Source organism: Catharus ustulatus, chromosome 5 (genome assembly GCF_009819885.2).
Source record: "Catharus ustulatus isolate bCatUst1 chromosome 5, bCatUst1.pri.v2, whole genome shotgun sequence".
NCBI classification, from domain to species: Eukaryota; Metazoa; Chordata; class Aves; order Passeriformes; family Turdidae; genus Catharus; species Catharus ustulatus.
Genome location: NC_046225.1, coordinates 35,996,754 through 36,024,605, shown reverse-complemented (window position 1 = coordinate 36,024,605; position 27,852 = coordinate 35,996,754). Strand labels below are relative to the sequence as shown.

At 37.3% G+C, this 27,852-nt stretch overlaps 1 protein-coding gene across 8 annotated transcripts in view; it reads right to left on the bottom strand.

The window, feature by feature from the left end:
* Positions 1-27,852, bottom strand: part of PALLD (palladin, cytoskeletal associated protein) — a 202,126-nt gene that overhangs the window by 112,313 nt on the left and 61,961 nt on the right. For all 8 annotated transcript variants that reach the window (XM_033060250.1, XM_033060254.2, XM_033060255.1 and 5 more), the window contains 7 exons: positions 17,342-17,520; positions 14,972-15,038; positions 14,292-14,397; positions 13,310-13,384; positions 9,811-9,952; positions 8,431-8,454; positions 723-842 (listed from right to left, as the gene is read on the bottom strand). In XM_033060250.1, the coding sequence (XP_032916141.1) occupies positions 723-842; positions 8,431-8,454; positions 9,811-9,952; positions 13,310-13,384; positions 14,292-14,397; positions 14,972-15,038; positions 17,342-17,520 (713 nt within the window). The remainder of the gene's footprint in view (positions 1-722; positions 843-8,430; positions 8,455-9,810; positions 9,953-13,309; positions 13,385-14,291; positions 14,398-14,971; positions 15,039-17,341; positions 17,521-27,852) is intronic.

Sequence of the window (27,852 nt, the reverse complement as noted above, 5' to 3'; positions counted from 1 at the left end):
AAATAAAGGAGATGTACATTGTAAATACAAGGCGCATTTTTAAAGGGGAAATATCTTTGGTTTTATAAAGGTATTTTTCTAGTCCTCCTATTGGTAATTTATACTGAAGTAGATACATGAATGGCTATTCATTTTCTGAGTTTGCCCCATGCAAAACGCACAACTAGAAACCTTATGCATCTTTCTAAATCTGTTTCAGGAATCAAGGCAATAACTGAGATTGGCAAGTATGGACAACAGCAGCTAAAACAGGACTTCCTCTTCCTGGAGTTTCAGGATCACTGAGGAACAAATAATTAAAATGCTGAAGAATGCATGCATACATGGCAAGTTTGCAGTTGTAGCAGGGTTAGTGCATCCCATGACAATATATCTGGAAACATCACAAAACTAAACATATTGTGTCACAGTGCTTTATTTTACAGAAGGCCACCTTTAGTAGCATAATTTAATCTCTTTAATTTTGCCTCTGCTGCCATCTAGTCTTGAACCCTAATACTTAAGGTTTGCCAGGCTTGTGGCAGAATTTTAAAAATATATTTCACATTAATAACAATATTAAACCAGGAAATGACTATAAGAAGCATTCAATTTGAATGCACTGAGGTTAACAAGCCCTATGTCTGACAGCAGCCATTTTCCACAAAGAAAGCAGACAGACAACTTCACAGGTAAATCAACTATGTAAGATTTATGATTAAAAGCTCCTCTTCATCACATACCTGAGCAGACAGTTAGTTGTGCACTGCTTGTTACTGAACCTTGTTCATTTGTTGCTGTGCAGGTGAAAATTCCCGAATCTTCAGGAAAAGTTTCTGCTATTACAAGCGTACATATCTCTTCTGGAAATAAACAAAAAAATAAAGTTCATCATAAACTAAAGTACCATGTAGTGTTTTTTGCACTGTATGTTAAAAGGACACCAGAAAGTGCTTTTACAAAGAAATACTGGGAGAACTGCAGAAGAGATTCCAACCTAAATGGCTTTAAGGAAAATCACTTTGCATCTGAAAGAAGTAAATTGTTTTCATAACTGGCTTGAGCAGTAATTTTGCAGTTACAAGTCTGTGCAATCATTTTATAGACTCAGTGTTTTTCTAATGCAGGATAGTACTAATTAATGCAAATGAATGCAATGATTCCAGAAACAATTATCTTTGCAAGATGTTTTAGTGTCTCTAAATAACACCATTAGTACAAACGTCTCGTAATTCTTTCTTTCTTTGAACTTTTTTTCTGTATTTAATGCAACATTCAGATAAAATCCCATTGCCAGCAAAACCAGAAAACATTTGATCACCACTTCCAGTTAGCTCTTCCGTACATACTAACCAGAATTAAAAACTCCAGATGCATAAATGCAGCACTTATGCAGAGATTGGGAAATTAATTTCTGTCTCTGTCTGCACAGCAGTGACAATGCATACTTTAAAAATATAATAAAAATAGTATCCCCAAAAACCCTTTAGAATGCAGTGACAGACACATTAGCTGTTTTAAATTTGTTTAAGCTGCCTTGATAAGCCATGTTATATGCTTTGATTATACCAGAGCTTCAGAAAACTTGTGTGAAGGATGTTAGGCTGGATCTCACAGTAATTTTTACTAAATTAATTTTATCCATTTATAATGGGCACATTTAACCGTTCAGGCATATTTTTCCCAGTTTCTTTGAAGAAGTCACTTTATTCTATCTCTACCTGCAATGGTACTGTTTTTTAAAAGATGTCACAGTATAGATAAGTTAAATAATCCTACTATTTATTTGCACAACATACAGATATAGTTTTATACCTGGACAATGCTACATTGCGTGTCTCAATTAATTTAGAGTTTCTTTTGTTAATGCTGATTTCTTAGTCTCAAAGCCAAAGCAGAGTAGTTTTATAACATTCAGATTAATTTAATAAGAAAGAAAAATGCACTTTGCAATTTGACACTTATGCACAATCCCATATATTATCAAAAAATCAGCTAATAAAAGCATACTGCAAAATGATGCAAAGTACTTTAGAATCTAATAACTTCCACATGAAAATAAGTCTGTAGAAAAGGTTCAGTAAGGTCAACTTCACTTCTTATAGTTCAAATAAGGAAATAGTGGTTGTTTGTTTCTTTTTCCCCCTGTGGAATGACAGACCACTGTCTCATTTAGACAGTTAGCAAAAAAGTTATGAAATTTCTCCAATTATAAATGACAATGTATCCAAAAACTTCCTGTACTGGAAACAGGCTAAAAATGAATGACTGACTAAATATTTGGCTCAGAGTTGTTTTTCAGACAGCAGAACATGCCTTTTTGGTTTTTTTTTGGCAACGCAAACCAGTCATTCTGTGTAGCTGCAAGAGTTGAGTCTGGTAATACTGTAGCACATTGGATCTTATCTAACATAGATGAAGATTAATGACTCATGAAAGGTCTTATCAGGAAAGTAATGGGTAACACAAGCTAGATTTTGAACTACTGAGATCAGCTTCTTTTAGAGCCTTGGTGTGTCATAAGCAGTTGAAGTTGTATTGTTAACCACACGTGCATACTCCTGGACTGAACTGACTCTGGGGATGTAATCTTATACAGGGAGCATTCTAGTTTCCTGTTCATTTAACAGCAGAATGCTGAAAGCTGGGTATTTCAGGACTGAAAAAGAAGATCACTCCACCAGGCTGAGAACTGCTCTCTGAATAAGGGCAAAGGCACCATAAAACAGCAACCAGCAGAACTTTTTCAAACAGCAGAGCTAATTAATGCATAACATTCTTCCAGGTTTTTAAGTGTGTAAAATGATCACATGAGAAGAGCTGATCTTCACTCTTCAGTGACAAAAGAATTATAATGGATTCCACAATTATATGCTTTGTTTACTGCAGAGGTATGTTTTAAAATTATATATGGTAGATTGCAGCAATCTTTGTCAAGAAATTTCAAAGCAAATTAATGATGAAAATAATAAGAGATTAAAATTTAGTCTTTTCAACCATATGAACAAACTGCAACATGATCAATCATAAGAAAACTGGCTAAACTGAAAACATGAAAATCCTAAGAACAAATCAAAAGGCAGCATGGGCAAAAACCATGTGTGAACAACACACTACCATCTTCTTTATCGATTTTCCTCCTCCAAGCCAAGAATCACTCACCTCCAGGTCCTTGCTAAAAGGCTTACTACTGTGGAACACACATAAATTAAACACAAATTTGGCAAAAGAAAAGTCAGTGTTCTGAGTATTTTTCTACCTTTACATCCTGACTTATACAATTATTTTACTATCTGGTACTGTGCTAAGGAGAATCAGTAGATTTGAGGGAAATAATGTCTGTTCTATTTCCCGGTGATCATCAGCTGACAATTTCATCACAGAAATGTGTTCCAGAAAGCAGCTCTGAAATGCTGTTCTCAGGGCCTTCAAATATATTTAACACTTGACTAAATGAATACAAAAGCATTTTGTTCGCTGAAACATGCAAAATGCTTAGGCATGCAAGTACTTGACTGTTTTGTCAGTTATTTAGAAAGAGAGATTACATTTTACAGAGCAATTCTTTCCCTTTATGGTTCCTGGGTCCATTAGGAAGAATAAACTTTGGTAAGAGAGAAAACTGTTGCATTTTAACAAATTTTATTACTGGCAATGTGTTTACTTCAGAATGTTTCTCTGTATTACTCTTATATATGCGACTTCATCTCTGACCATTAGTTTCCTCCACTAAAATGCACACACAGCTAGGGAAATAAGTACAGTCCTTTGCTAGTGGCTGTTCATTCTGATGCAATGAACAGAGCAACTTCCACAGCTGTAGGTTCAAAGCCATAAGTTTTCTGACACACAGAGACAGTGGGAAGTCACAGTTGTGGTTTCCTGGTAAAAATTCTACAAAACAGAACTCTGGCAACTTCTAGACAACTTGCGTCTTACTCTCCTTCATGTTCCACAAGTATTTAGCGCCAGTTTAACTCAAAGCAATAGGTCCACTGGGTTACTTCTCATCTAGGTATCTGTGCATCTTTTGTATAACGAGAATAGAGAAGTGTGAAAATAGAGAAGAATACACAAAATAGCATAATAAATGGTAGTACAGCAGACCTGTAGATGCCTTAGCTTGCAATAACGTAACAAAAAAAAGTATTCAGTTTGCCTGTTTCTGATGATCACTACTGCATATACATTTACCCAGTCAGACAGCAGTTCTGGTTTATTTAGTGAATTTTAAGTCACGCGAGGAATGAAGAATAAAGTTTTTAGAAGATGCACAAAACTGACTATGTTTGAAGATATGTCAAACAGCACTTACAAAAGACTGATAAGAAAACTGAACAACAGAAAATGTGATTGGGAGGAATAAAATGTAGTTTTAGGGTTGAGAGCCTAGGTTACATGATATGTAATCAATAACCAAGACGTTTGCCGTCTAACCAGATTGGGTACAATAAATGGGAACACGGCTGTGGCAAGAAAAACTTTAGCCCTTAAAACATTGTTCAGGTCTGAGGAAAAATAAATCAATTTATCACTGTCAAGGAAAAGTTTATGCTAGATTTTACCCTAAGGCAATTAGGATACTGTAGATGCCTAAGCCACCTAGTTTGAAGTGAATTTAGGTATATACATCAAGGCTGGAATGAATGCATTGGGCAACATAGCTGTGAATATTACTGCACTCCAAAAAGCTTTTTATGTTTACAACTGGAGAGGAATGGCAGCATTTTTTTTTTAAATCACATAGTACAAAATAGATCAGATGTTTGAATTCGGAAGCATCAACAAGCAAGGATAGTTGTAGCAGTCAGATCTAAGGTGAGGTCACTGACAGGAACAGAATTCTGTAGGTACCTTGGGAGCACAGAGTACAATTGAAAATTTAATTGACAAGCAGTAATATGTAAGTTCATCAGACCACCTTAAATGAAGGGGAATTGTAGCCTATTTTCAGATTTTCTCTTAATCTGGTTTCTTGAGATATGGCTCATAGAAGATTGCTCTTTCCAAGTGCTTGGTGCTTCTCAGCAGTGAAAGAAGATTAGTCATGATTCTCTTGTTTTCACTAAGAAGTGCCAGGATCTGGCATGCATGCTAACCTGCCAAAGGTTCTATGTCTTGAATTTCATCAGCTACCAGAAAAGTGATTTTCTTGGTGCAGGGAAGCAGTAAGGATTTCTGTAACTTTTGCCATGGATTTTCTGTTTCAAACGTTATGTAGAAATAGGGGGGAATTTCTAAAGAAGTTACTTAACTAGAGCGGGGACTCTGGAACACAGCAGTTAAACAGGAAACAAGAAAGCACAAACCAAGAGAAGTGATGACTATCTTTTGAGATGTGTTTTGTGAACATTCACAGTATTTTGCTTAGTGAAAAAAAAAGCGTCTACATGTGGCAATTCCCTGGCAATTTATGCAAAATTACTTCATACAGTTTTCTTCTTACATGCTGTTAGACAATCGTTCTAATGTAATTCAATACAGTTTGTGGCTGTCTCCAGACAGCTGAGTAATGGTCAAAATATCAACAGCTGGCAAGGGATTCCATGGGATTTTTCATTCTCAGGCAGTCTGTTTTTGAAGGATTCAATCAGTATGAAGTCAAAATGTCCAAGAAAGAAGTACAGAACAGGTAATTTGACAAACTGTGATGTTGGCTTTGAGTAATCTGACTACCTATTAATTCACAAAGCAGTCTGGAGGGATTTGTAATGCAAACTGATTTCTGTCTAGACAGAAAAAGGAGTGCAAAACACATTAAAGTAGATAGAGTGCAACAAAGAAAAGCAGCCAAAAAAACCCCTTTGCTTTCTGATTTCTTACCTTTTTGAGTCCATGGAATATCTTTCCTTTAAATCATTAATACTGACCTATCAAAGGACAGATTGTTATTGAGTGCTATAAAGTGTTTATTGATGGTTGGACTTTGATTGACGATCAGCAATTAAAGTCACACTGCAGTTTGTTACAATTTATGTAAAGTTCCATGGATGTTTCACACTTCGAAAAATTGTTAGAAAACATGCCCATTTTTCAAAATTCTGAATACTTATCCAGCATATGCATGTTTCCCTGTCAATCTTGCATATGTATTAACCATCTGTATTGAATAGCAGTTATGTGTTTGCTCAGGAAAAATTTCCTCTGAAGGCATTGTTTAGTCTGGCTTCTAGGAGTTTGAATTACATCACAAACCAGTGCTGCATCTATTACATTTCTGATACCCATATCCAGTTTCCTGTTGTACAAATTTTAAGATTTTTCATGACATCCTAAAAGCCAGTGTTACTTATTACCAGTGGTACTATTAATGTAAAAAACATTGCTCATTATTTATGCCAAAAGGCAATATTTACATTTTGCCCAAACTTTATTTACATTCCCTTTGCATGCACAGTGACAATTTCTACACAAATAAGCCAGTAAGTGTACTATCATTAATTTTTGTAGTGTGTAAGACACTGTACTATTTAAGATACTACATTATTTAATAGGGCTTAGTAGGAAAAGGTAAGTGCACAAATCTTAAGGGATAGTATAGTACTCAGCTCAATGAATCCAGGGAGAACAAAATACCAAAATGAAACTCTTTCACAGACTGGAAGCACAGGAAAGTGCTCATAAGTATATATTGCGTCACAATTACAAACATGAAAAAACAAAACAAAACAAAGCAAACATTCACGACTATGAGTTTTGATGGAAGAGTCCTAAACTGGATACTAAAAAGAAAAACTCTCAGATAGTCTGGTAAATTTATTATTCTTAGAAACTTTTGTGTAAAATATCACTCCTTTCAGACAATATTTATTATGTCAAAGGACGAACTGAACACAGTTCAAGTGATTTTGTAGTAAAGGAGTTCTTAGTTAGAATGAACCAGATATACTAGGTATGATTCTGATAATGTTAGTAGATTAAATTCAGAAAAGAATTTGCTATTTTAACAGGAGAAATTTTCCTCTGAGAAGGTGAAAAAAGTGAACCTATTGATCAGATTGTTTTTTCTTTTCAAGATATCAATAAAAGAGCTAAACTGGGAGACTTATTCTGTAATATGTATTAGAGGAGAATGTTCTAAGAAAGCTACAGAATTAAACATATTTTAGCACGAACCTATTGTCCTTTATTTATTTTCACATCCAAAGGGTTGACATGATATTGAAATTCTCTTCAAACTGTTTTGTACCCTAACTTACAATATTTAAACCCTAAAGTTTGTGTTATATAAAATACTAATAGCCCATTGCTAGCACTTAGACATGTTTTAATTCCTCATGAGAGGTTAATTTGGTTTAGCAATACTCTTTCCTTCACATGACTCACATTTTCAAGCCTCCACAAATCAAATCATTCAGTCACATGTATTCAGGGCATCAGCTAATACTAGAGCTGATCATGTTGCACATCATGATCAACAACATTATTAACTGTTAGGACAGAGCATGCACATGTGTGTGTGAAATCTATATGTACAATGAACATGAGGCAAAATAGGTATATAATTATTTAGTGAAGTAGCAAGAAAATTAGTGAATAGCTGAGAAAGAAAATATTTTTCCCTCTTTCCTTCCTATCATTTCAATGAAAATTAAAGGAAAGCTGCATTTTTCCTAGTCTGTATCCTCATAGTCACAGTGCTACTTTACAAATATCTCTCAACTTCTAGGTCTGTCCTGCCTGTCAATTCAACCCCTCAGAGTTTAAAATATCCTTCTACTGCTAACATCTTTCAGAGACACTCTTTGGAAATACTCAGATCCTAGATAGAAAACTTTTCTGATTTTTTTTCAGTGTCATAATTAAAACTCTCTCTAAATTCAAGAATATTCAAGCACAACTGGCCACCTTCTTAAAGTTCAGACTGTATTGCTGTCTTCTCTTCTGCATATTTGACAAGAACATTCTCAGTCTTTTAGCATCCACTTACTATTCAAGAATCTCCCCAAGTATACAATGATGTGTAATGGGAAAATGAAGGAGGGACAGAAAACCTGCAGCTGGAAGAACATTTTTTACTTGTTGAAAACTAGGACTTCTATCTTGTGAATAGGCTAGAAAAAAAAACCAGTCACTGACGCTTTTATTTGTGTTTAAGACACATCACATCTGCCAAGCTGGATTGGTAAAACTAGCACTTAGTGGTTGGGTGTTATGTAATCCTTATGAGCACCATTTGGGTAACTGAATTTTGTGGGATTTGTCCTTTTTCCCTCTAGTAGCATGCAAACCATTTACTTTCCTTGCTGGCCTAAATGGAATTTACTGTTTAACTAATAAAGGAATTGATGTGAAGGACAGAGTACAGTATGGGAGGTGTGATAAAGCAGCATTGTCTTTAAGGGGGTTTCAATTTACCAATGTTCAGCAGAAACACTTTTCTATTTATGGCTTCAGTACAAATTCAAAAAGCTAGTGAATCAAGAGATCATTTTTTCATATGATTCTTACCAGGTTCAGTTGCAGATCGTGGCTCTGCATATCACATCATAAGGAGGGAAAACAAACAAGAAAAATTATATTAGAGATTACATTAATAAATACCAGTGTACTGAATGAACATATTATACTGAAATACTGTAAAATAAGTAGACAACCTGTGCAAACATTACAAAATCAACAAGATTGAAGCTGTTTGTCAGTAGCAGAAGTTCAGTTATTACTTCTAGCCATAAGCACTAAAATGGAAAGAGGAAAGGACTCTGTCCAAAACTGAATCCTGACAGACTAATTTAATGATCTTTTTCCATCCTGCATTGAAAGTAGCCACTTCGGATTATTCCCTGAGCTGGTTTTGGCTAAGTGCAGCTGTTCCAGATGTGCTAGAACTTCAGTGTGAACTGGAGTCAAAGGCAGCAAAGTGAGATGCCACAACTGGCACCATTAATGTGTTTTTCTCGAACCCTTTGGCAGCAGAGTGCAGGCCAAGTTGGTTTTCCCTTGGAGTAGTATCCAGTACATCTGGAATTGACTGAGGTGAAGACATCCAGAACCACCTGTTGCTAGCCAGGCCAGAAACAAGAAGAGGAGTTAATTGCAATGCTAAACCCAATGCTAGGGTCCAGTGGGACCATGGGTGAAGATTGTAATGGCAATACCTTTAAGTTGTTGTAACCTGTGATTTGAGTTGCAATGTTATAGGAATTACTATACCAGGAGCAACATGAAACAATTGAGCAGAAGCACTCACAAGAAGCAGCGCAAGGGCAGTGACCTGGCTTGGGCTGGCCTTTGGTGTTAGTGTGGGACCTGAACGTGACATAAACGGTATGGAATAAGGAGGTGGAAAAAGCCCTGGTTTTAAGTCGGATAGAGTTAATTTTCTTCACAGTAGCTGGTATAGTGCTATGTTTAAGATCTGTGCTTTAAACATTGTTGGTAATACAGAGACTTTTTTTTATAAAGGCCTTTTCTGCTACTTGTATCTAGCTGATAGTGAGGAGGCTGGGGATGCACAAAGAACCGGGAAGGAACACAGCAAGGACTAACAAACTGCACCGATCAGAGTGATATTCCGTACCATAGGACATCATGCTCAGCACATAGATCTGGATGAAGAAGGAGGAGAGGTAACATTCAGAGTTAGGGTGCTTGTCCTCCCAAGCGACTTTCAGGTAATGGAACCTTTCTTTCCTCAGAATGGCTAAACGCCTGCCTGCCCACAGGAAGGGGTGAAAAGATTCCTTGTTTTGCTTTCCCTATTAAATTGTATCTCAACCTATGAGTTTTCTCACTCTTACTTTTCCAATTCACTTCCCCAGCACACTGAGTGAATGAGGATCTGTGTGGTCCTCAACTGCTGGCTGAAGTTAAACCATAACAATGCCTTACTTTTTTGGAGAATTCTGAAGTCTGGAGAATCTTGAATTTCAATGCCCTGTCGAAACCACTTAACATGAATGGGAGGAGGTCCTCTGACCCTGCATTCCAATACCACGACTTGTCCTTCAGATGCCGTGGCATTTTGTAGCTCCTGAAATATAAACATCACAATTCAAATAAACCAGGAGCACTTTACGTTCTTAAAAACAGTACAGTAAATTCATGAATACAAGCCGCACTGAGTACAAGCCGCATCTCTGGGTATTGGCAAATATTTCGTTCTTTGTCCATAAATAAGCCGCACCTGAATATAAGCCGCTCTGTCGTTCGCAGTGAGGACCCGCGTGCAACAAAGTTGCCAAATACTAACAGAACCACTGCATGGCGGGGGGTTTACTGGCTCAACTAAGGCTATGCAGGCTCAGCCCGCTAGGGGTTGCTGATGGGGCAAGGTGGCCCAGCTCGGCGCTGCCGCTCAGGGGTGGCCGCCGCCTCTGGGTTCGCTCGCCCTGGCCTCGCTCCCGCCACGGTGCCAGCCGGGCATGGGGAGAGCGCCCTGCTCATGCCGTGGCGCCGGCCGGGCACGGAGAGAGCACCCCGCTCAGGCCGCGGTGCCAGCCGGGTACGGAGCACCCCCTGCTCCCGCCACAGCGGCGGAGGTTGGGGGCAGAGCCCCGCCCCCTCCTCCCCGAGCCACGGCAATGGCGGCGCGGGGCCCCCGCCTGCTCCCCGGGCTGCGGCAATGGCGGTGCGGGGTCCCCCCGTCTCTCCCCCGGGCTGCGGCAGAGGAGGGAAGAAGAGAGCTCTCCTGCCTCTCTCCCCGCCCCCCGTGCTGCCTGCAGGGTGCCAGGGCAACACAGTAACACTTTGTAACAATCACGAAATGCCGGCTTTTACTGGCAGGTGCTTGGCTCAGCGCCCTGGTTGGCACGTCTGGGGTTGTAAATGTCAGCCGCCCCTGACTATTAGTCGCACTTCCGGGTTTCCACCAAAATTTTCGTCAAATTGCTGCGGCTTGTATTCGTGAAATTACTGTATTTTCTTCCCTCGGTAATTCAACTTTATTTTATTGTGTCATTACATTTTTGTAATAGACATTTTCTTTCATCCAGATTGAATTTAATTCATCTATATAGTTAAAAAATATTGAATAGGTTATTTACAAATACATTTTTAAAAAGACCAAAGATGGGGAAGGTGTAGAAGCATTTAATTCCTCAAATTAACACAAGCAGATCACTGTAGTTTGAGCTTTCTGTTTTTATTCTTCCACAAGCTGAAATGAAAATTCTGGAACTAACTACACATTGACTGACTTAATCCTGAGAGGGTAGCTGAGCTGCATTTGGGTCCAGCTCTAGAACGTTTTTTGAAAGTTGAGCTACTTTTCATCTGAGTTATATATAACAAATCAAGCAATATTAGATGATACCAATATGATTACGATATATTAACTTATATTAACTACAGGTAGCTTCTGAGACAGTAGTCTGGCTGTAATAAATCCTTCTACACCTGAAAAATTTCATCTTTAATGAAGAGCTGCAGCAAGAGGGAAACATACTAAGTAACAGAACTGACACGTGATAGACACAATTTGTACCTTTGTTATCTATCTTAAAATTATAAATCAAACAGTCTTTTTTACTCTGTAGTGGCTGTCTCATTTCCTTTGCAATTTATCGACAAAGTTTTAGAGTTTAATGCAGTAAAGCACTCGAAGTTAGGCCTGAACTCAAATTTATTCCTAGTTTTTATTCATAGATCTCTAGTTAATCAAATATGTAAAAATTTTGTTACATGGAAATCTAAAAATCTTTGAGCTGTTCCCAGAACTTTGTATGGAGAGAAATTTATGTCAGGAAGCTGCACTAAGTACATATTTTGTTATTTGTATCTGGTTTGTTTCTTCTGTAATTAGTGGGTTTTTTTGTTTGGTATGTCCCAGCTTTCTTAACCAAGTTAATAATTAATTTTGGGGACAAGAGATATGAGCATTAGGAAGAAACAGCAGAGTTATGATTGCTTTGGTAGTTTCTTGGATGGGGGATGGACTCCTGTTTCCCACTCTTACTTGGAAATAGCCTGGCTCCCAGCCTTGCAGTAATCGCACTCTCTAATCTCCTGCACCCCCACTATTCACCCTCCTGTGACACCTGCACTATATAGGTGCAGAATTATGAGGGGCAGAATGAGACCTTTCTTGACATGAGACAGGAATATGATGGAGCCAAGCTAGACAGCTAGAGAGCAGGGCTTACTCTTACTCTTATCACTACGCAAAATGATTTGCTCTTCCATATTCATTTTCAATCAAATGTTTTCCTGAAGTAATAATCATAAATACTTCTTTTTGGCTTCAACAAGTAGTGATTAAAGAATAATTGCTAGTATGGAAATCATTGTTTGTGGCACAATGAAATAATAGTTTCAAATGAAGTTGTATTTTATAGATCAGGGAAGCATGCCATCCTCCTCTTTGCTGCTACCTAATTCCTGGTTCTTAAGTTTGATTTGGGATGAAAACGAAGATAAATATTGACTTATTTACCTAAGAAATACCGAATAGAAACTTCTCTTCCTAAAAGTATGATCAGCAGGACTAGAGAAAGGACTGGCTCTTGTACTCAGCACTGGTGAGGCTGCACCTCATATCCCGTGCTCAGTTTTGGCCCCCTCAGGAAAAATATTGATGCACTGGAGCATCTCCAAAGAAGAGTAACAATGCTAGAAAAGGGTTTAGAACACAAATCCTATGAGGAGCAGCTGAGAGAACTGGGGCTGTTTAGTCGTGAGAAACAGAGGCTTGTGGAGATGGTATTGTTTTCTACAACTACCTGAAAGGAATTTGTAATGAAGTGAGGGTTGGGGTCTTCTCACAAATAACATGAAATTGGACAAGATGAAATGGCCTCAGGGTGTGACAAGGGAGGTTTCGATTGGATATTGGGAAAATTGTTTTCAGAGAAAGGGTTTCCAAGTCCTGGTTGCCCAGGGAAGTGATTGAGTCACCATCCATGGAGGTATTGAAATGCCATGTAGATGTGGCATTTAACATGGTTTTGCAGTGGGCTTGGTTAATAGTTGGGCTTGATAATCTTAAAAGTCTTCCAACCTAAGTGGTTCTATGATTTTTACCTTAAATTTTTTTTTCTAAATCACTTAAAAAGTCTGTGCTATTTCTTCTTATCAGTAGATAAGTTATTGTGAATGAAGCTTTGTCACGACTATTGTATGTAAATGGTGCTTACCTTGCTATATTTTACAAAGATTTGTCAATGGAGAACAGTCACAGGCAGAAGACAAACTCATACAGAGTATTCATTTATATCTACTAGTAGAATGGGTAAGAACTTCGTTGTTGAAGTGGAAAAGTATTTTCTTAGGAAGTCATTAATACTGAAAAGTTTGAACATGATCAAACCTTCCTGTATTAGGATACATAATTTCCATATTTTCTATTGGACTGTAACAGTATGATATAAAAATCATGATGGATAAAACATACCTTTGTAAAAATAGGTGCGGAATAGATAGGCTTGGGTCCATCCAGATGGTGCAGGTATGAAGTTGGGCTTTGAATCTGCAAAGCAATGCAGCAATGTTATAATATGAAAAGAATACTAGTTTCAATGATATAGCTCCCCCACATATATGCAAAAATGCAAACTCTCACATGTGCAGTCTTACTACGATGTTTCCTTTCTACCATATTTCTTGGGAGACAGCACTATTTCACATTTGTTCTATTACTCAAATCAAAATGCAAGCTTTGAAGGTTTCTATATTTGTAATGAAAATTTTGTGTCCAATTTTCTTTGACTAAAAGTATTTTGATAATTTGACTCCTGTTAATAGATTCAAGTAAATCTATTGCACTGAATCATTTTTGCTTCTCCTGCTACTACATCTCTTTACTAATCCAGTAATAAATAAATCCAGATATCTAAAAAGTTATCAAGGTTAGCTTAAGGCAGTGAAAAGAATTTACAGGCTGAAAGAGATTCTAATTTTGTAAACTCTAAGTCTGCTACAGCGCCATTTAAAGACTTAGTACAAATGAATAAACAATTATTTTCTATATGTAACATCTAAAAGGCCCAGAGAAATGATATCGATATTAAATTTAATAACAAAATGTAAAACTTTTCCTAAAAAATCTTAGAGGCATTCATTTGTAATACATTCTTCTGGGACTAGAAAAAGTCACTATTAAGTGATAAACTCTAATTTTCATCATCACCAGATCTGTCTGCTGCTCTAATACTATGTTGATACACATTGTGTAAGAATCTATACATATATTTAATTTTATATCCCATTCAGTGGATAAAAACTTAATTTTAAAAAATAATAATTCTTAATATAGTAATATTAGTTTATAGTTTAACAATATAATTCCTCAAAATGACAGAATTTTTCAGGAGTTGGAATCTTGGAAAAAAACATGAAATACTTTTACTGATTTAAAAACTGGTGTCTAAAAATACCTGCTGACTGGGCACAGAGATAGGTTGAATTACAGCTGTTGTCACTCCTGATTTTGGTGTAGAAGATCCTATTGTCAAGGAAACAGAAGTGGTTTTCTTTTGGGCCCTGAAAAATAGAAAGCCAGGAAACACTTTATCAGATCTGAAATGAGAATGTGTTAGTTTGCAATACGCAAGCCACCTTCTACATTCTACATGTTTAAATATGTCATTATCAGCTGAAAAGATCAATATGAATGATGAAGGACAGACAAAGCTTGAGTAGAACACAACCTTTGGCTAATTTACACTTCCTCACACAATAAAAAGACTGATTTAAGATGAAACAAAAATGCATTTTGTTTCTTTAATTGTAGTCCTCTTTGGACAAGTATTTCTTTGGAGACACTGGACTGGGTGACTACAAATGAAAACTTGGCTAACTTGAACTTCCGAATATGAAAAGTTGATATCAACAAATATGTTGTCAGGGTAAGGCCAGCCTTCTCTGACAGAACAAGCAAATTAATACAATTTACAGTTATAATACTACATATTTATATCATATGAGAGAAATAGAAAAGACAAGGCATACCCAAGTGTACCCCAGATGCTTATTCGGATTGTAAAACTATCCAAGATTTTCCAGTATCCCTTATTAAGAACATTTGCACAATATTGGTAGCGCTTTACACACTTACTGTGGCATAGCTCCAGATTTTAATTTGAAAATTAAACTTTCACCCTCTGAATCTGTAGAACTGGCACCTGGAAAAGAAAGTTTTTTCAATAATCTCATATATTTTATTGATTTATTTGGTGTTTAAATTCCAAAGAAAAAACTATGATACTTTTGCATTTCACTTCAAGAATTGAGAATTTCCTGTGACAAACTACGGTAGTTTTTTATCTGATAAAAATTGTAACTATGTACTTTAGACAGTTACAGAAATCATAACCACGCCAATTCAATTCAATTGCACACTGCTTTCCCATATTGAAACAAATATGGACAAGACAGAAAAAAAAATGCTGAGTACTATCGCTCTATGTGAAATGTAAAATTTTATTTACTTAAATTTTAAATTTGAAGCTTAAGAAAACATATGGCTTATACACAGATAACAAATCTTCAAACTTAAGTAAGAGCAATTCAGTATACCAAGACATTTTCAGACTAAACTTGCTGCCCATGATGTCCACATTTTAGACCATTTACATTAACCTACACATAACATTTATGTATTGCTATTTCTTGCCAGTGGAAGTCTTGATATAATGTATGTGTTTGGCAATACCCTGAGCTTACTTAAAGCAAAAAATATGAAAGCACTTATTCCCTTTGTCCTAATTTTTCCTAAAACCAGATATTTTACACATTCATTCTAGGCATTTATGCAGTCCATATTATTCCTCAAGGAATTTCTGCATATATATGGATAGCTGCATGTTTAATATAAACCATAAGCACTTCATAATCAATATGCATAGTATAGTATAGACAGATTCCAATGAACCAATTCTGGGACTAAAATACTCAAGCACCCTATTGATTTACAAAGTTTATGTTATCAAAAAAAAAATCAAAGCAATAAGTAGCACAGGACTGATGAGAAGAGAGAAGCAAATGTCCAGTCATCAAAGTGAGTCTACATGAAAGGATTTCTTAAGAACACAGAACAACCAGGTCTTGCATGGCTGGGCCTGCTGCACAAAAGAAAGTATGATGCATCAGTGTCATCAAGTCTATTAACGTACAAAGCAATTCTTGTGCGTCAACCTGTTTCCCTTAAAAATGACAGGGGATGAGCCTCATGACTCGTACAAGTCTCTCTCTTTCAAAGTAACATGTTATAAAACTACAAGATAGGACTTACGTATAGCAAGACTGGCAGATGTCAAAGAACGAATTGTTTTATTCACAGCATCTCTATGCCTAGCTGCTTCTTCTTTTGCTGTTGCTTCTGTCCTTATAACTTCACACAGCAACATGTATTTGTACTACACCTGAGTATTTCTGAAATCATGATTAATTCTGTATAGAAAACTCCTACTGGAATCTGTGAGATTCAGAAAAGTCTTGGGGATTTTACTACTATATCCCAATGGAATATTAAAAAGTTCTCAGAATAAAGAGCATAATGAAAGAAATCCTATAAAGGCACATATGCCATGATTTAGCTAATTAACAGTGAAATGGTTTTTGTTTTGTTAATGAAAAGCTATTTAATAATTTTGGTGTGTCATTATCCAGATTTCTTATGACTGTTTCTTATGTTAATTTATTTCATGTTTTCAAGTGACCATTTAAATTAATTTTAATGAGTTACTAAACTGTTAAAAGAATATATAGTACCCAGTTTTTTGGGAGACGTTTGAATTAAAAATAAAAATCAGTATTCAGTTAAGATAATCTTGCCTGAAATACAGTTCCCTGCTAAATAATAACTTAATAATTTTACTCATGGTCATCATTACCTTTTCTCAGAGAAAATAATACTTGAACTATGACTAATTTTGCAGTCAGGAAATATTTTGACAATAACTAGTAGCTGTTTCGGGACAAAACCCGACTGACTGAGTATGACTGATTTAAATCTGACTTAAAATCAGTACAACAAAGATAATGGATTGTAGAACATTTACACATGACTAAAGAAGACTTATTTGGGGCAGCCACATTTATTTACAGAGGGAGCCAGTTAAAAATTGAGATGGGGATTACTGCTATCAGGAAAATCATCATTGCTATCCCTAGTCAAATCTTTAACTAGTGATTTACAGAGGTATTGCTTAAAAGATATGCCGAAGTTTTTGTTGGTTCATTCTATTTCATTCTTTATCTCTTTTCTACCCTAAATAAATAGCAATCAATGATTCCTGATACATTTCTTGAAATATCTGAATTAATACGACGTGATGCTCAAAATGTGTTGTGTTAAAGAAAAGCTGAGGAATACCATAAAAATGTCACCATATTGAATGTAATGTTAAGATAAAGAACCAAAAGTAAACTTCAGCTTAGTTATCGCTTTTATATGCGTTAAGTATTTTACTATTTTATCTCTTACCTTCAATGAATATTTCAGCTGATGTGCTATCTGAACCAAAAGAATTTGAAGCCAGACAAGTATAGCGTCCAGTGTCGTCTTCAAAGGCTTCTACTATAATTAGTGAATGAAGTCCTCCACTTTCAGAATGGATCTGAATGTCAGGGGAATTCTGGAGTTCTTTTCCTTCACAGAACCATCTGCAGCCCACACACATTTAGAAAGACAAAGAAAAAAAGAATATAAAGGATTGGTTCAGGCTCATCGCACACAAGAAGACATTACACTCTGCTGCAAAAATCTAAATTGCTACTGAAATCAGCACATGGTGCTTTGAAGTGTTTAACAAAGAAAGTACTTCACAAAGAAATAACTTGTTAGAATAAACTCTGTTTAAAAGGTAGGGAGACATTTCTGAATACTAAGAAAATTGTACACAACACACCTACATTTTAAAACTATCTCCTATCCTGCTTTTGCTAAATGAGTTTTTCCTGCATAACCTGTGTATTGGCTTGTTTTGACCACAGTCTAATCCATTTCAATATAATTTATCACTCCCATCTACCTAAAACCCACTGATTCTGCACACAAAAGATCTAAATTTGTAATCAGTGGCACAAAGTCTAGCTGAAGCCTGTCACTAGTGGTGTCCCCCAAAGGTTGATATTTGGCCTAGTATTATTCATCAATGCCTTGGCTGGATGAGAAGATGCCTCCTGAGCAAACTGACTGATGACACAAAGCTGGGAAGAGCAGCCAATACCCCAGAGGGCTGTGCAGCCCTTCAGAGAGACCTTGAGAGGTGGAGAGATGGGCACAGAGGAACCAGCTGAAATTCAGCAAAGGCAAAGGCAGGGTCCTGTAGCTGCGGAGGGAAAAACCCCAGGCAGCAGACAGGCTGGGGCTGATCTACTGGGAAGCAGCTTGTGGAGAAGGACATGGGGATCCTGGTGTACACCAAGCTGTCCATGAGCCAGCAGTGTGACCTTGTGGCCAAGAGGGTGCATCAGGAAGAACATTCCAGCAGGTCAAGGAAGGTGACCCCGCCCCTCTGCTCAGCCCTGGTGAGGCCACATCTGGAGTCCTGTGTCCAATTCTGGGCTCCTCAGGACAAGAGAAGCAAGGAGCTCATGGAACCGCTGTTGAGAGGGCAACAAAGATAATTAAGGGACTGGAGCATTTCTCATATAAGAGTAGGAGATGGGCCTATTCAGCCTTGAGAAAAGACAACTGAGACGGGACCTCATGAATAAGTACCTGAAAGCAGGGTATCAAAAGGATGGATCCAGGTCCGGTTCAGTGATGTCAAGCAAGAGGACAAGAGGCAACCCATTCACAGATAGTTCCACCAGAATATTTGGAAAAAACTTCTTTACTGTGTGGATGACTGAGCACCAGACGAGATTGCATAGAAAGGGTGTGGAGTCTCCCACACTGGAGAAACTCAAGAGCCCTCTGGACACAATCCTGTGCCAGGTGCTCTGCTTGAGAAGGGAGGCTGGGCCAGATGACCAACTCTGGTCCCTTCCAGCCTGACGCATTCTGTGATTCTGGGATTTTTGTCCATTTTGCCCAGTCAGCCTAACATAATCCTATGGCATGTGTTCCATATTGGTAAGTTTTAAATAGGTTTACTCTTGCTTTAGATCAAGAACATAAACTGGTTTCCTAGTGGATTTTTATGTATGCAAGTAAAATGTCTTCCACTACCAAAAAGGAATGCCCCAACAAAAGTGCTGGATTTAGGTACAGACAAAACAGACACTTATCTAGGATGATTTTTAAGCATGTAAAAGCACAGCATAATTTTTGTTTATGTCAGGTCAATCAAGCATTTGCCAGTGTAAACTATTCTATATTCTCAGCCCATACTGTTGCCATGAAAGTATCTGTTCCCAACTTTTTTCTATTTGATGCCCTCATATCATGTAGTCCTATTAACCATGGCTATGCCCTGATTTATCTCTATCTCTGGCAGGAAGTAAGAGAAGTAGGTAATTCTTGGTTTACAGTGTCTGCTGTGCATTTTTGCAGGGAGGGAGGCAGATTGGAGATTCATTAAAGGAAAATCTCTTGTGACCAACCACCCTTCTGTTCTCAAATTGCACCTATATCCTGAAAATAAATTTTGCCAAGCCTTGCCAGGGCTGTTATTCCCATTCCAGCCCTGCAATCCCACTCTGATCTTTACCACTCTTTCTTCCCTTCCTCTCACTCCATAATCCTAATCTGTGTTTTTCCGTGTCCTCTCCCTTCCTTCCTTTCCATTTTCTTCCTGCCCCCATAATATTCAAACCTTGCTCTAATGAGAATAAAGACAAAGTGAGCAATTCTTGACAGCAAGCTTCAAAAGGGATTTTCCTACCCCAAACATTTAGTTTTCCATTATAGTATGTTGTTGTTTCTTTAATTAATAAATATAACCTCAGAAATTTATGGATAGTCAATGCAAAGTAAAAGATGACAATATTTAAAAAAATAATTTTTTAGTACTTAAAATTTGTCACAAAAAATTTGGCATTTTTTCCTTTCGTTTGTAGATGTTGATGAGAGTATTTCTGTAGTTACATCCCAGTAATACTTCACAATTAAACAACTTTTTTCCCTCTATCAGATGACTTCCCATTACCCCCAAAAACCAAAATAATCCCAAGGAGTTACCAAACTCTTCCAACCTATTTAGGAAAAGCATGCAACACTACAGGATGACAGATACTATAAAATAACAAACTGTGAGGAGTCTTTATAATTGAACTGCCTCACTTTTATTGTTCTTTTTAATTACAAATTTCATGCAATTAACATAAATAAAAATGTTTTAAAACATTCTTCTGAAAATATTACATTGTAAAACTTGAAATGTCATGCTTATTTCAGAATGCAGAGTTAAGAAATCTACCAGGTTTACACATACCACAATTCCCCTTAATAACGTCATAATTGTGGGCAAACCCTCTGTGTTTGTGAACAATACATGTATTCCTGAAGGTAAAACCCTCAGTTGGTAGCGACATTAAAGCTATATGCAATTGTCTTCAGTAATTAAAATACTAACAAGTTCCTTTTCTGTATTCTGTTGCCTAGATAGTGCACACAGAAAGTAGCATTTTTGGAAAGAGCTAACAAACTTCCATATGTTTACTCAGCAGACCCCTTTCGCCTACTTTTACAACTGTTTGCCTTAGAGACAAATCTATTCTGTCAGCTCTACTGCCAAAATTAACATTTCTCTTCCCTCTCTTCCTCTCCTTTCCTCTTGTCACAAGTCGTCCCTTCTACCAGTGTGAGGACCTCTGCTACTATTTCTGATTATTAGACCTTCAGAGTCCTAACCTCTGTGTAGCCTTTCTTAAGCTACATTTTAAACAAGATGCACAAGGGAGAGGTTAATTCAATTTCTAGACAATCACAGACAAGAGTCTGTAATATGAGGCCCTACATAACCATTTGTTCTATTTTTCTTTCCTTTCTAGAAACATCCTGCAAAGGAAAACCTCTCCTCCAAGCCTAATTATTTTCTCAGACAGATCCTGTTTTAGTTTCATGCAATCTGCATGGCTTTCTATTGTTTCCTAAACTCCATGTTCACAAAATGTTTAAGAAATTGTCATAAGCAGAAGAACCTAAAATTAAGAAATTCCATTAATATATTTTTGTCAGATAACATTTAACAAGTAAACTGTTTTCTTAGGAGGACAAGTTCTACATTGTCCCTTGACTTGTGCATTCACACGGTTAGTCTCAAGTAGTGGGAGCTATTCCTCAGCACTAGCTGGGATTAAGACTTGTTGCATCACATCAGTGTCATACTGAAAACGAGTCCTGACCTGCTACTTCAGACACTGTCTGCCCCAGAGGAAAGCACATAAATAAGCAATTCAATACCAAATTACCTCAGCTATCATTAAGGCAATGTTTGATGCATGGGAAACACACCTGGTGTGGGACTCCACTGTCAATTGTGGAAACAAGAATACACCTTCACGACTGGCAAGAGCACAGGTATTTGAAATGACGAACATTGGAAAAGGCTTAGTTGTACTGTCCTTTTCTAATTGTATTTTTTTTTCTGTGTACATATTGATAAAAGAGGAGGATTATTTTTCATTAATTTCTTCTGGTGACTACATCAAAATTAGGTTAATAAGAAAATAATCAATTTAAATACTTATCCAGCAATAACTTGCCAGTTGCCGGTTCAGTTCAAGTGAGCTTGTGAATCCAAAAAAGAGTCATCAAATAAAAATAAGTGAAGCATTTTTTTCCCCCAAACATAGACTGAATTCCACTTTTTCATCTTTTATATATATATATTTATGCAGTCAGCCTTACTGCATTTCAAACAGAATAATCGTGGAAGAGAATTTTCTGTTCCTAAGGACTGAAAAAGATTCAAAGATAAATGTCTGACACATTCCCTCTTTCTGCAGAGGGATCACTAAAGCAAGCAACAAATCACTATGAAAGGGAAACTGAGCCAAAGAAACCGGGACTCATGGCTAGACACAGAAAAGTAGCCACAAAGCAAGTCTTACAAGAAAATTCCAGTTTTATGCTAACTAGGGCAGCATTAACTCATGTCCAGTCTATTCCAGCCTACCGATCCCCTTTGGGGATAAGAGGATTACTTTCTAGCTGTGAGAAGGCAGCAATACTTCTGGAGAGTTAAAAGACCCCAAATGAAACCCAACCCAAAAGACAATGAAAATAACACAGAGGAACAAACACACAGCAGATGCTTTGAGAAAAAGAACATTCTCAATGAACAGACCAATGTTTTAAAAAGACACCTCTTTCAAAACTCCTGAACACCAAATGTAAAAACATCAATTCAATTCCCTATCCCTTTATTGCAGGCTCTCAGTATTGTGTTAAGTGTGTAAATAGAAACAAAACAGGCAGAGACACCAACAAAAGGGTTTGCAGATATGTGTACACATCAGTCCACAAAATAAGTCTTCCAGCTTGCACCATGGGTGCATTCCTGCAGGCTATGCTACTCTTCATGCAAATTTGTAGAGAACCGTCCCCTTGGAAAAGAACAGAAACTCCTGTAAGATGTCAGATAATGGCTGACCAATTAAAAAAAACCAACAAAAAACCCATACATTTTTATATAACTGAAATCAATTTTATTAGTCATTCTGCACTTGCCAAATTTCAAATTACACTGAATTTTTCTGCTCTTTCCAACTTTCCTCTTAATTCTCTTTCCACCATTTCCCTTCTTATAAGCATTTCCACTCTTTGCCTTGCTTTTTCTTCAACCATGTTTAGTTTGCACCTACATTGTATCTCCTGTATATTAAAATTATAGCAATTAAATATTTAATGCAGACAGTGAGACAATTACTAGACTGGAAAGTCAACAGACAAGGAAGAGACATTTTGGTAGCAGGGGAACAATGATTAGGTACTCATTTTTCATGCTTCAAATCCTCTTTGCTTTTCCACTGGCTACACTGCAGCAAGACCAGAACAGCAGAGGACAATCAGATGCAGGTGAGCAGCAGCTCATGCACACTCTCATCAAGTAGCAAGCCACACAATATGCCTTTCTACTCACTTGTCTTTTCTTCATGCCCTCACAATCCTCCATGCATGGAAATACATAGGAGCATGTGTGTCTGGGATTTTAATGACCCTGAACAAAATATAAACAGAGTTGAACAGTACACTGACTAAGTAAGCACAAGGGTCTTAAGAAAAACAGTTCAAGGTTCTCTCTAACGCATAATCCTGCTGGAACTTATGTTTTTTGAGAGTCACTGAGGAATAGAGAGGTTTTCCTCTCTGCACACTCTTAAAGTTAATTTAAAATGGCAGCTGAACTGAACCTTTAAGATATAGCCTTAGGGAGAAATTATAATAGGGAACTCTGACCACTACAGAAAGTGCAGAGAGATAAGTTGTAAATTAAAAAGTAATTTTATCCTTAGTGGTGTTAAGTACGTCCAGCATGGAAAGTCAAAATGAAATACTCTGACATTCCCGTATACTGGCAGAGTCAGCATTTCCATCACAATACTGAGTAACTCCCTTTTGTTTCTCTCCATTGAAACTAAGCAGTCCAACACTCCCAGACTATAAAACATTACTACCTGAAGAACTTCACCTGATTTTTAAAATATATCAGCTTTGTCATAAAAGATTTAGAGTACACTGCAGGAATCAAATTTTTCAGATGCTTATAATTCTCTAAATACTGCCCAATTTTTGTGCAATAGATATTTCATTATTTGTGTAGGTAATTAATGAGAGAGTTACCAATAACAACATACATATTTTAATATTTATATACTGCAATCCTTTAAAAAAAATCTGAATATAAATGCTGGTGCTTGCTCTGCCTGAACCTTCAGTTAAGCAATTAAAAAAATCTCTATATACCGAAAACCATAGAAGCCAATTTTATAATAAAAAGTGTGTAACATTATAAGCAGTGTACGTTAATTTAACTGATTTAACTGATTCTTCAGATGTTGCACGGTGGTCTCCCAGTTCTCACAAATTTCAGTGAAGACTTCACATCCAGCTGAGTAAACCGCACAATTAGGTCCTTGGAGACCAAAACTGACCTCCTAAAGTGCCAAAGAAATGGTAAGAGAATACCAAAATAATTGCATTTTCAAGGCAACTATCAACATTTCAGTCTGCCATTTCCTGCAGGTTAACTCTGTTTCCTCTGAAGAGAAGCTTTGCATCATGTTTTGTGCAAGGATGCAAAGTGGAGGGGTACAGAAGTAACAGATGAGAGCAGCTGAGCCATGGGCTAGCAAAGCTTCCAAGAATAGTGAGCAATGGCCTCTGTCACTGACTGCAACCTGCAGTTAACTCCAAAGACAATTTTTTTAGCTTATTCCTTTCATTAGGAAAATTTATTCCCTACATTCTTGTGCAGATGTTCCAAGCTTCTTTCAGTTCACCTTACGCATGGAACAAGGATTCTACTCTGTTTCAGCTGGGGAAATAATCTGAAAGTTATCTTGAGATTTTCATAGCTTTGGACAAGATGCTTAGAGTTATAGCCTGTATCTCATGTCATTCTCTCAGTGAATACTGCAACGTTCCACAGCCTTACATAGAAGTGTACAGCTAATTACAAAAGAAAGACAGCATTGTCAGGCTTGATTAAAAAGTAATTGTAAATTAAATTAATTGTAAATTTAAAAGTAATTGTAAAATCACAGAATCAGCTTAAAAATTCTTAATTTTTTTTCAAGATCGTATCTTGTCCTTAACTCTGCAACTGTTAGCCTTACTGTGTAGCTTATAAGTACTGAAGTTTTAAAGAAAATATTTTTGATGGAAGCTTTTAGTTACCTGAATGATAGAGATATTCACACAAGAAAACACAAAATCAGTGCTGGAAAGTATGAAAATTGAACACAACACTGAGCAAAGCAAAGATTTCTAACTATACTACTTTCCATATACCATATGTTCTCTTTCCAAGAACATTTATTTTACTTTTTGGATTAAGGGAATTTTAAATTGTTTCCTCAACAGTTACCATGGTTTATTTTGGATTTCTCTGGCAGAGGTATAATGCATGCTGTTGATTACAGCTGTGCTACTGTTAAACTATTCTTAGGCACAATAAGAATTTTTGATACAAAATGTATTGTTGCTTAAGAATGTACAGAGATTCACCTCTGGTTTCCTCAGGTCCCTCTGTTTTATCTCAACTTCCTATTATATTTTTAAAGGAGTATCATAGTCAAAACTACTCTGAGTATTATAATACAAACTGAAATACAAATTGTATTTTTTATTACAGTAAATTCACGAATACAAGCCGCACTGAGTATAAACCGCATCTCTGGGTGTTGTCGTTTTTTTGTCCATAAATAAGCCGCACCCGAGTATAAGCCGCTCTGTGTTCGCAGCGAGGACCCGCGTGCAACAAAGTTGCCAAATAGTAACAGAAATGGCGGCAGGGCGGGGTTTACTGGCTCGGCTCGGGCTGTGCAGGCTCGGCCCGCTAGGGGCTGCTGATGGGGCCAGGTAGCCCAGCCTGGCGCTGCTGCTCGGCGGGGCCACTGGGGGCCAACCGCCGCTGCCACTGGGCTCGGTCACCACGGCCCAGCGCTGCCCTGTGGTGGCAGGCAGGGACGGAGCCCCCCTCGCTCCTGCGGCAGTGGGCGGGGACGGAGCCCCCCGCCGCCTCCCCGAGCCGCGGCAGTGGCGGCGCGGGTGCCCCACCGCCTCCCTGGGCCGTGACAGGGGCAGCCCGGGTCCCTCCCCTCCTCCCCGGGCTGCGGCAGTGGTGGCCCGGGTCCCCCCCCTCCTCCCCGAGCCACGGCAATGGCGGCACGGGGCACCCCCATCTCTTCCCCGGGCTGTGGCAGAGAAGGGAAGGAAAGACCTCTCCCTCCTCTCTCCCCGCCCCCCGTTCTGCCTGCAGGCAGCCAGGCTCCACCCGCGGTGCAACAGAGTAGCGATTTGTAACAATCGCAAAATGCCGACTTTGCAGCTGCTTGGGTCGGCACTCTGGCAGGCACTTCTGAGGTTGTAAATGTCAGAAAATTATTCACGTATTAGCCGCTCCTGATTATTAGCCGCATTTCCGGTTTAGGAGCAAAATCTTAGTCAAATTGGTGCGGCTTGTATTCGTGAAATTACTGTAATTACTTTTTAAAGAACACTTACAGCTATATTTAGATTCACACTTGGTTTTTGAGGTTTTTTTTGGGAGTTTAAAAGTACAGTAATTTCACAATTATAAGCCGCACCTGATTATAAGGCGCACGTCTGGATTTGGACCAAAATTTTAGTCAAAATGGCGCGGCTTATAATAGTGAAAATTACTGTAATTGCCTTGGTGAAAGAGAAGCACAAACAGTAATTTAAGTAAATGAACTGACCTTTTTTTACATTAATCATAATCTGTTTATGTACTATGAAAAATTAAAGAAAAGAATGAGTTCATAAACAAATTCTAATTTAGAAAAATCTTATTGCTATAATTGCATGTCTCTGTGTTAATCCTGCAGTGTTATAAAAGTTGGAAGGTATGCACGCTGTGATGCAGTAATGAAATACCTAGATATAAAGTGAAAAAATTACGAGATTTAATGAATAAAACTGAATTACACATCATGCCTATAATGCAGAAGTTTAATGCTAATGAATTTTCTGTACATAACCAGAGATACTATATCATGTAGAAAAGAGGTAGTTGCTGTATGACTTACATGCAATTCAAACTCATCAATTTCTGATTAATATACATTTCTGTAATAATAAGCTATGTAGGAAGTTAAAGTAATGTTCACTACTTTCTATTAATTTCTTGCAGGAGTAACTTTATAAAACCGGATATGCTCACAGTTTTTAAGAGCTCTAAGGAAGATACAGAAATACTTAACATAAAAACAACAAAAAGTATCTAGTGACTTTGTTGTTGATCTGGCTTCAAAGTCTCATAGGTACATTTATGCCATATTGGCAAAGAAAGCAGGGAAGTGACTCCTGCTAATGACTGCACTGTGGGCTTGGTGCAAATTAGATTTCGCAAAAGTATCAATGATATCCAAATGAGATACCACATTTCAGGTAATCCTGTTTCATCACGTGGCTCAAAGACATCTGTGCAGCTGTTTTTATTCAACAAGAAGAGCAGGGAGATCATATTTCTTTAACTGGCCAAAAAACAGTCAATATTAAAGGAAAAATCTGTATGCTTACTTCACTAACCAGAATGAACAAACATATCTTAAAGAAGTTCCTTCTAAAACAATATTGTTTATGTTATAATCAACCTTCTGAAATAACAGAATGCTGAAATGCATGAATACTTGTTTTCAATTTTTGAAGCTCAAAGCTTAAACCCTACCTCACATCCTATTTTGATCTATCTTTACTGTTTGCCACAAAGATTTATCTTTTTTTCCGTATCTTTGTCCATTAGCAAAACACAAAGTACTTACTATTCTTGATCTTAACTACAGGTTTTCTGAAGACAAAAGCATTGTTCAGGTGTAGGTGAAACCTACAGATTTCACATTTTCAGAAATCCTTTGCAGAACTTTCTTTTCCCTCTTTGGCCACAAGCCTGAGCTATAAAAGTGTCACTTTCAGAAGCTGCAACTTAACTGACAAATAGATGTAGGTAGATAATTCACTTTCTGCTGTATTTTTGCAATCATCAGATCAAGAAAGAGTGAAAAATCTGTGCAATTGAAGGACCACTTAGTCTTATGAACCACCTTTTTTACAACAGGTATGTTGATTATTTGTGACACATAAACTACTTATTCAAAAATAATTAATTTCATCGAGCAACTTCTATAACTAGTGAATTTTGACATATATATATATAAATTTAAAAGCTACATGACCATGTTCACAAATAAAAATAAAAAGCATAAATTAGAAATCCAGGAATAAATGATATGCAATTTAAGATATGAAGTTTTCAACACTTCTATTTGTAAGACATTTTCGAGGGCTGTAGGACTCATTAGATAACTGGAAGCTAATCTAGTGAGATTCTTTACATCAATTGTTTTCTTCAGAATATTCAG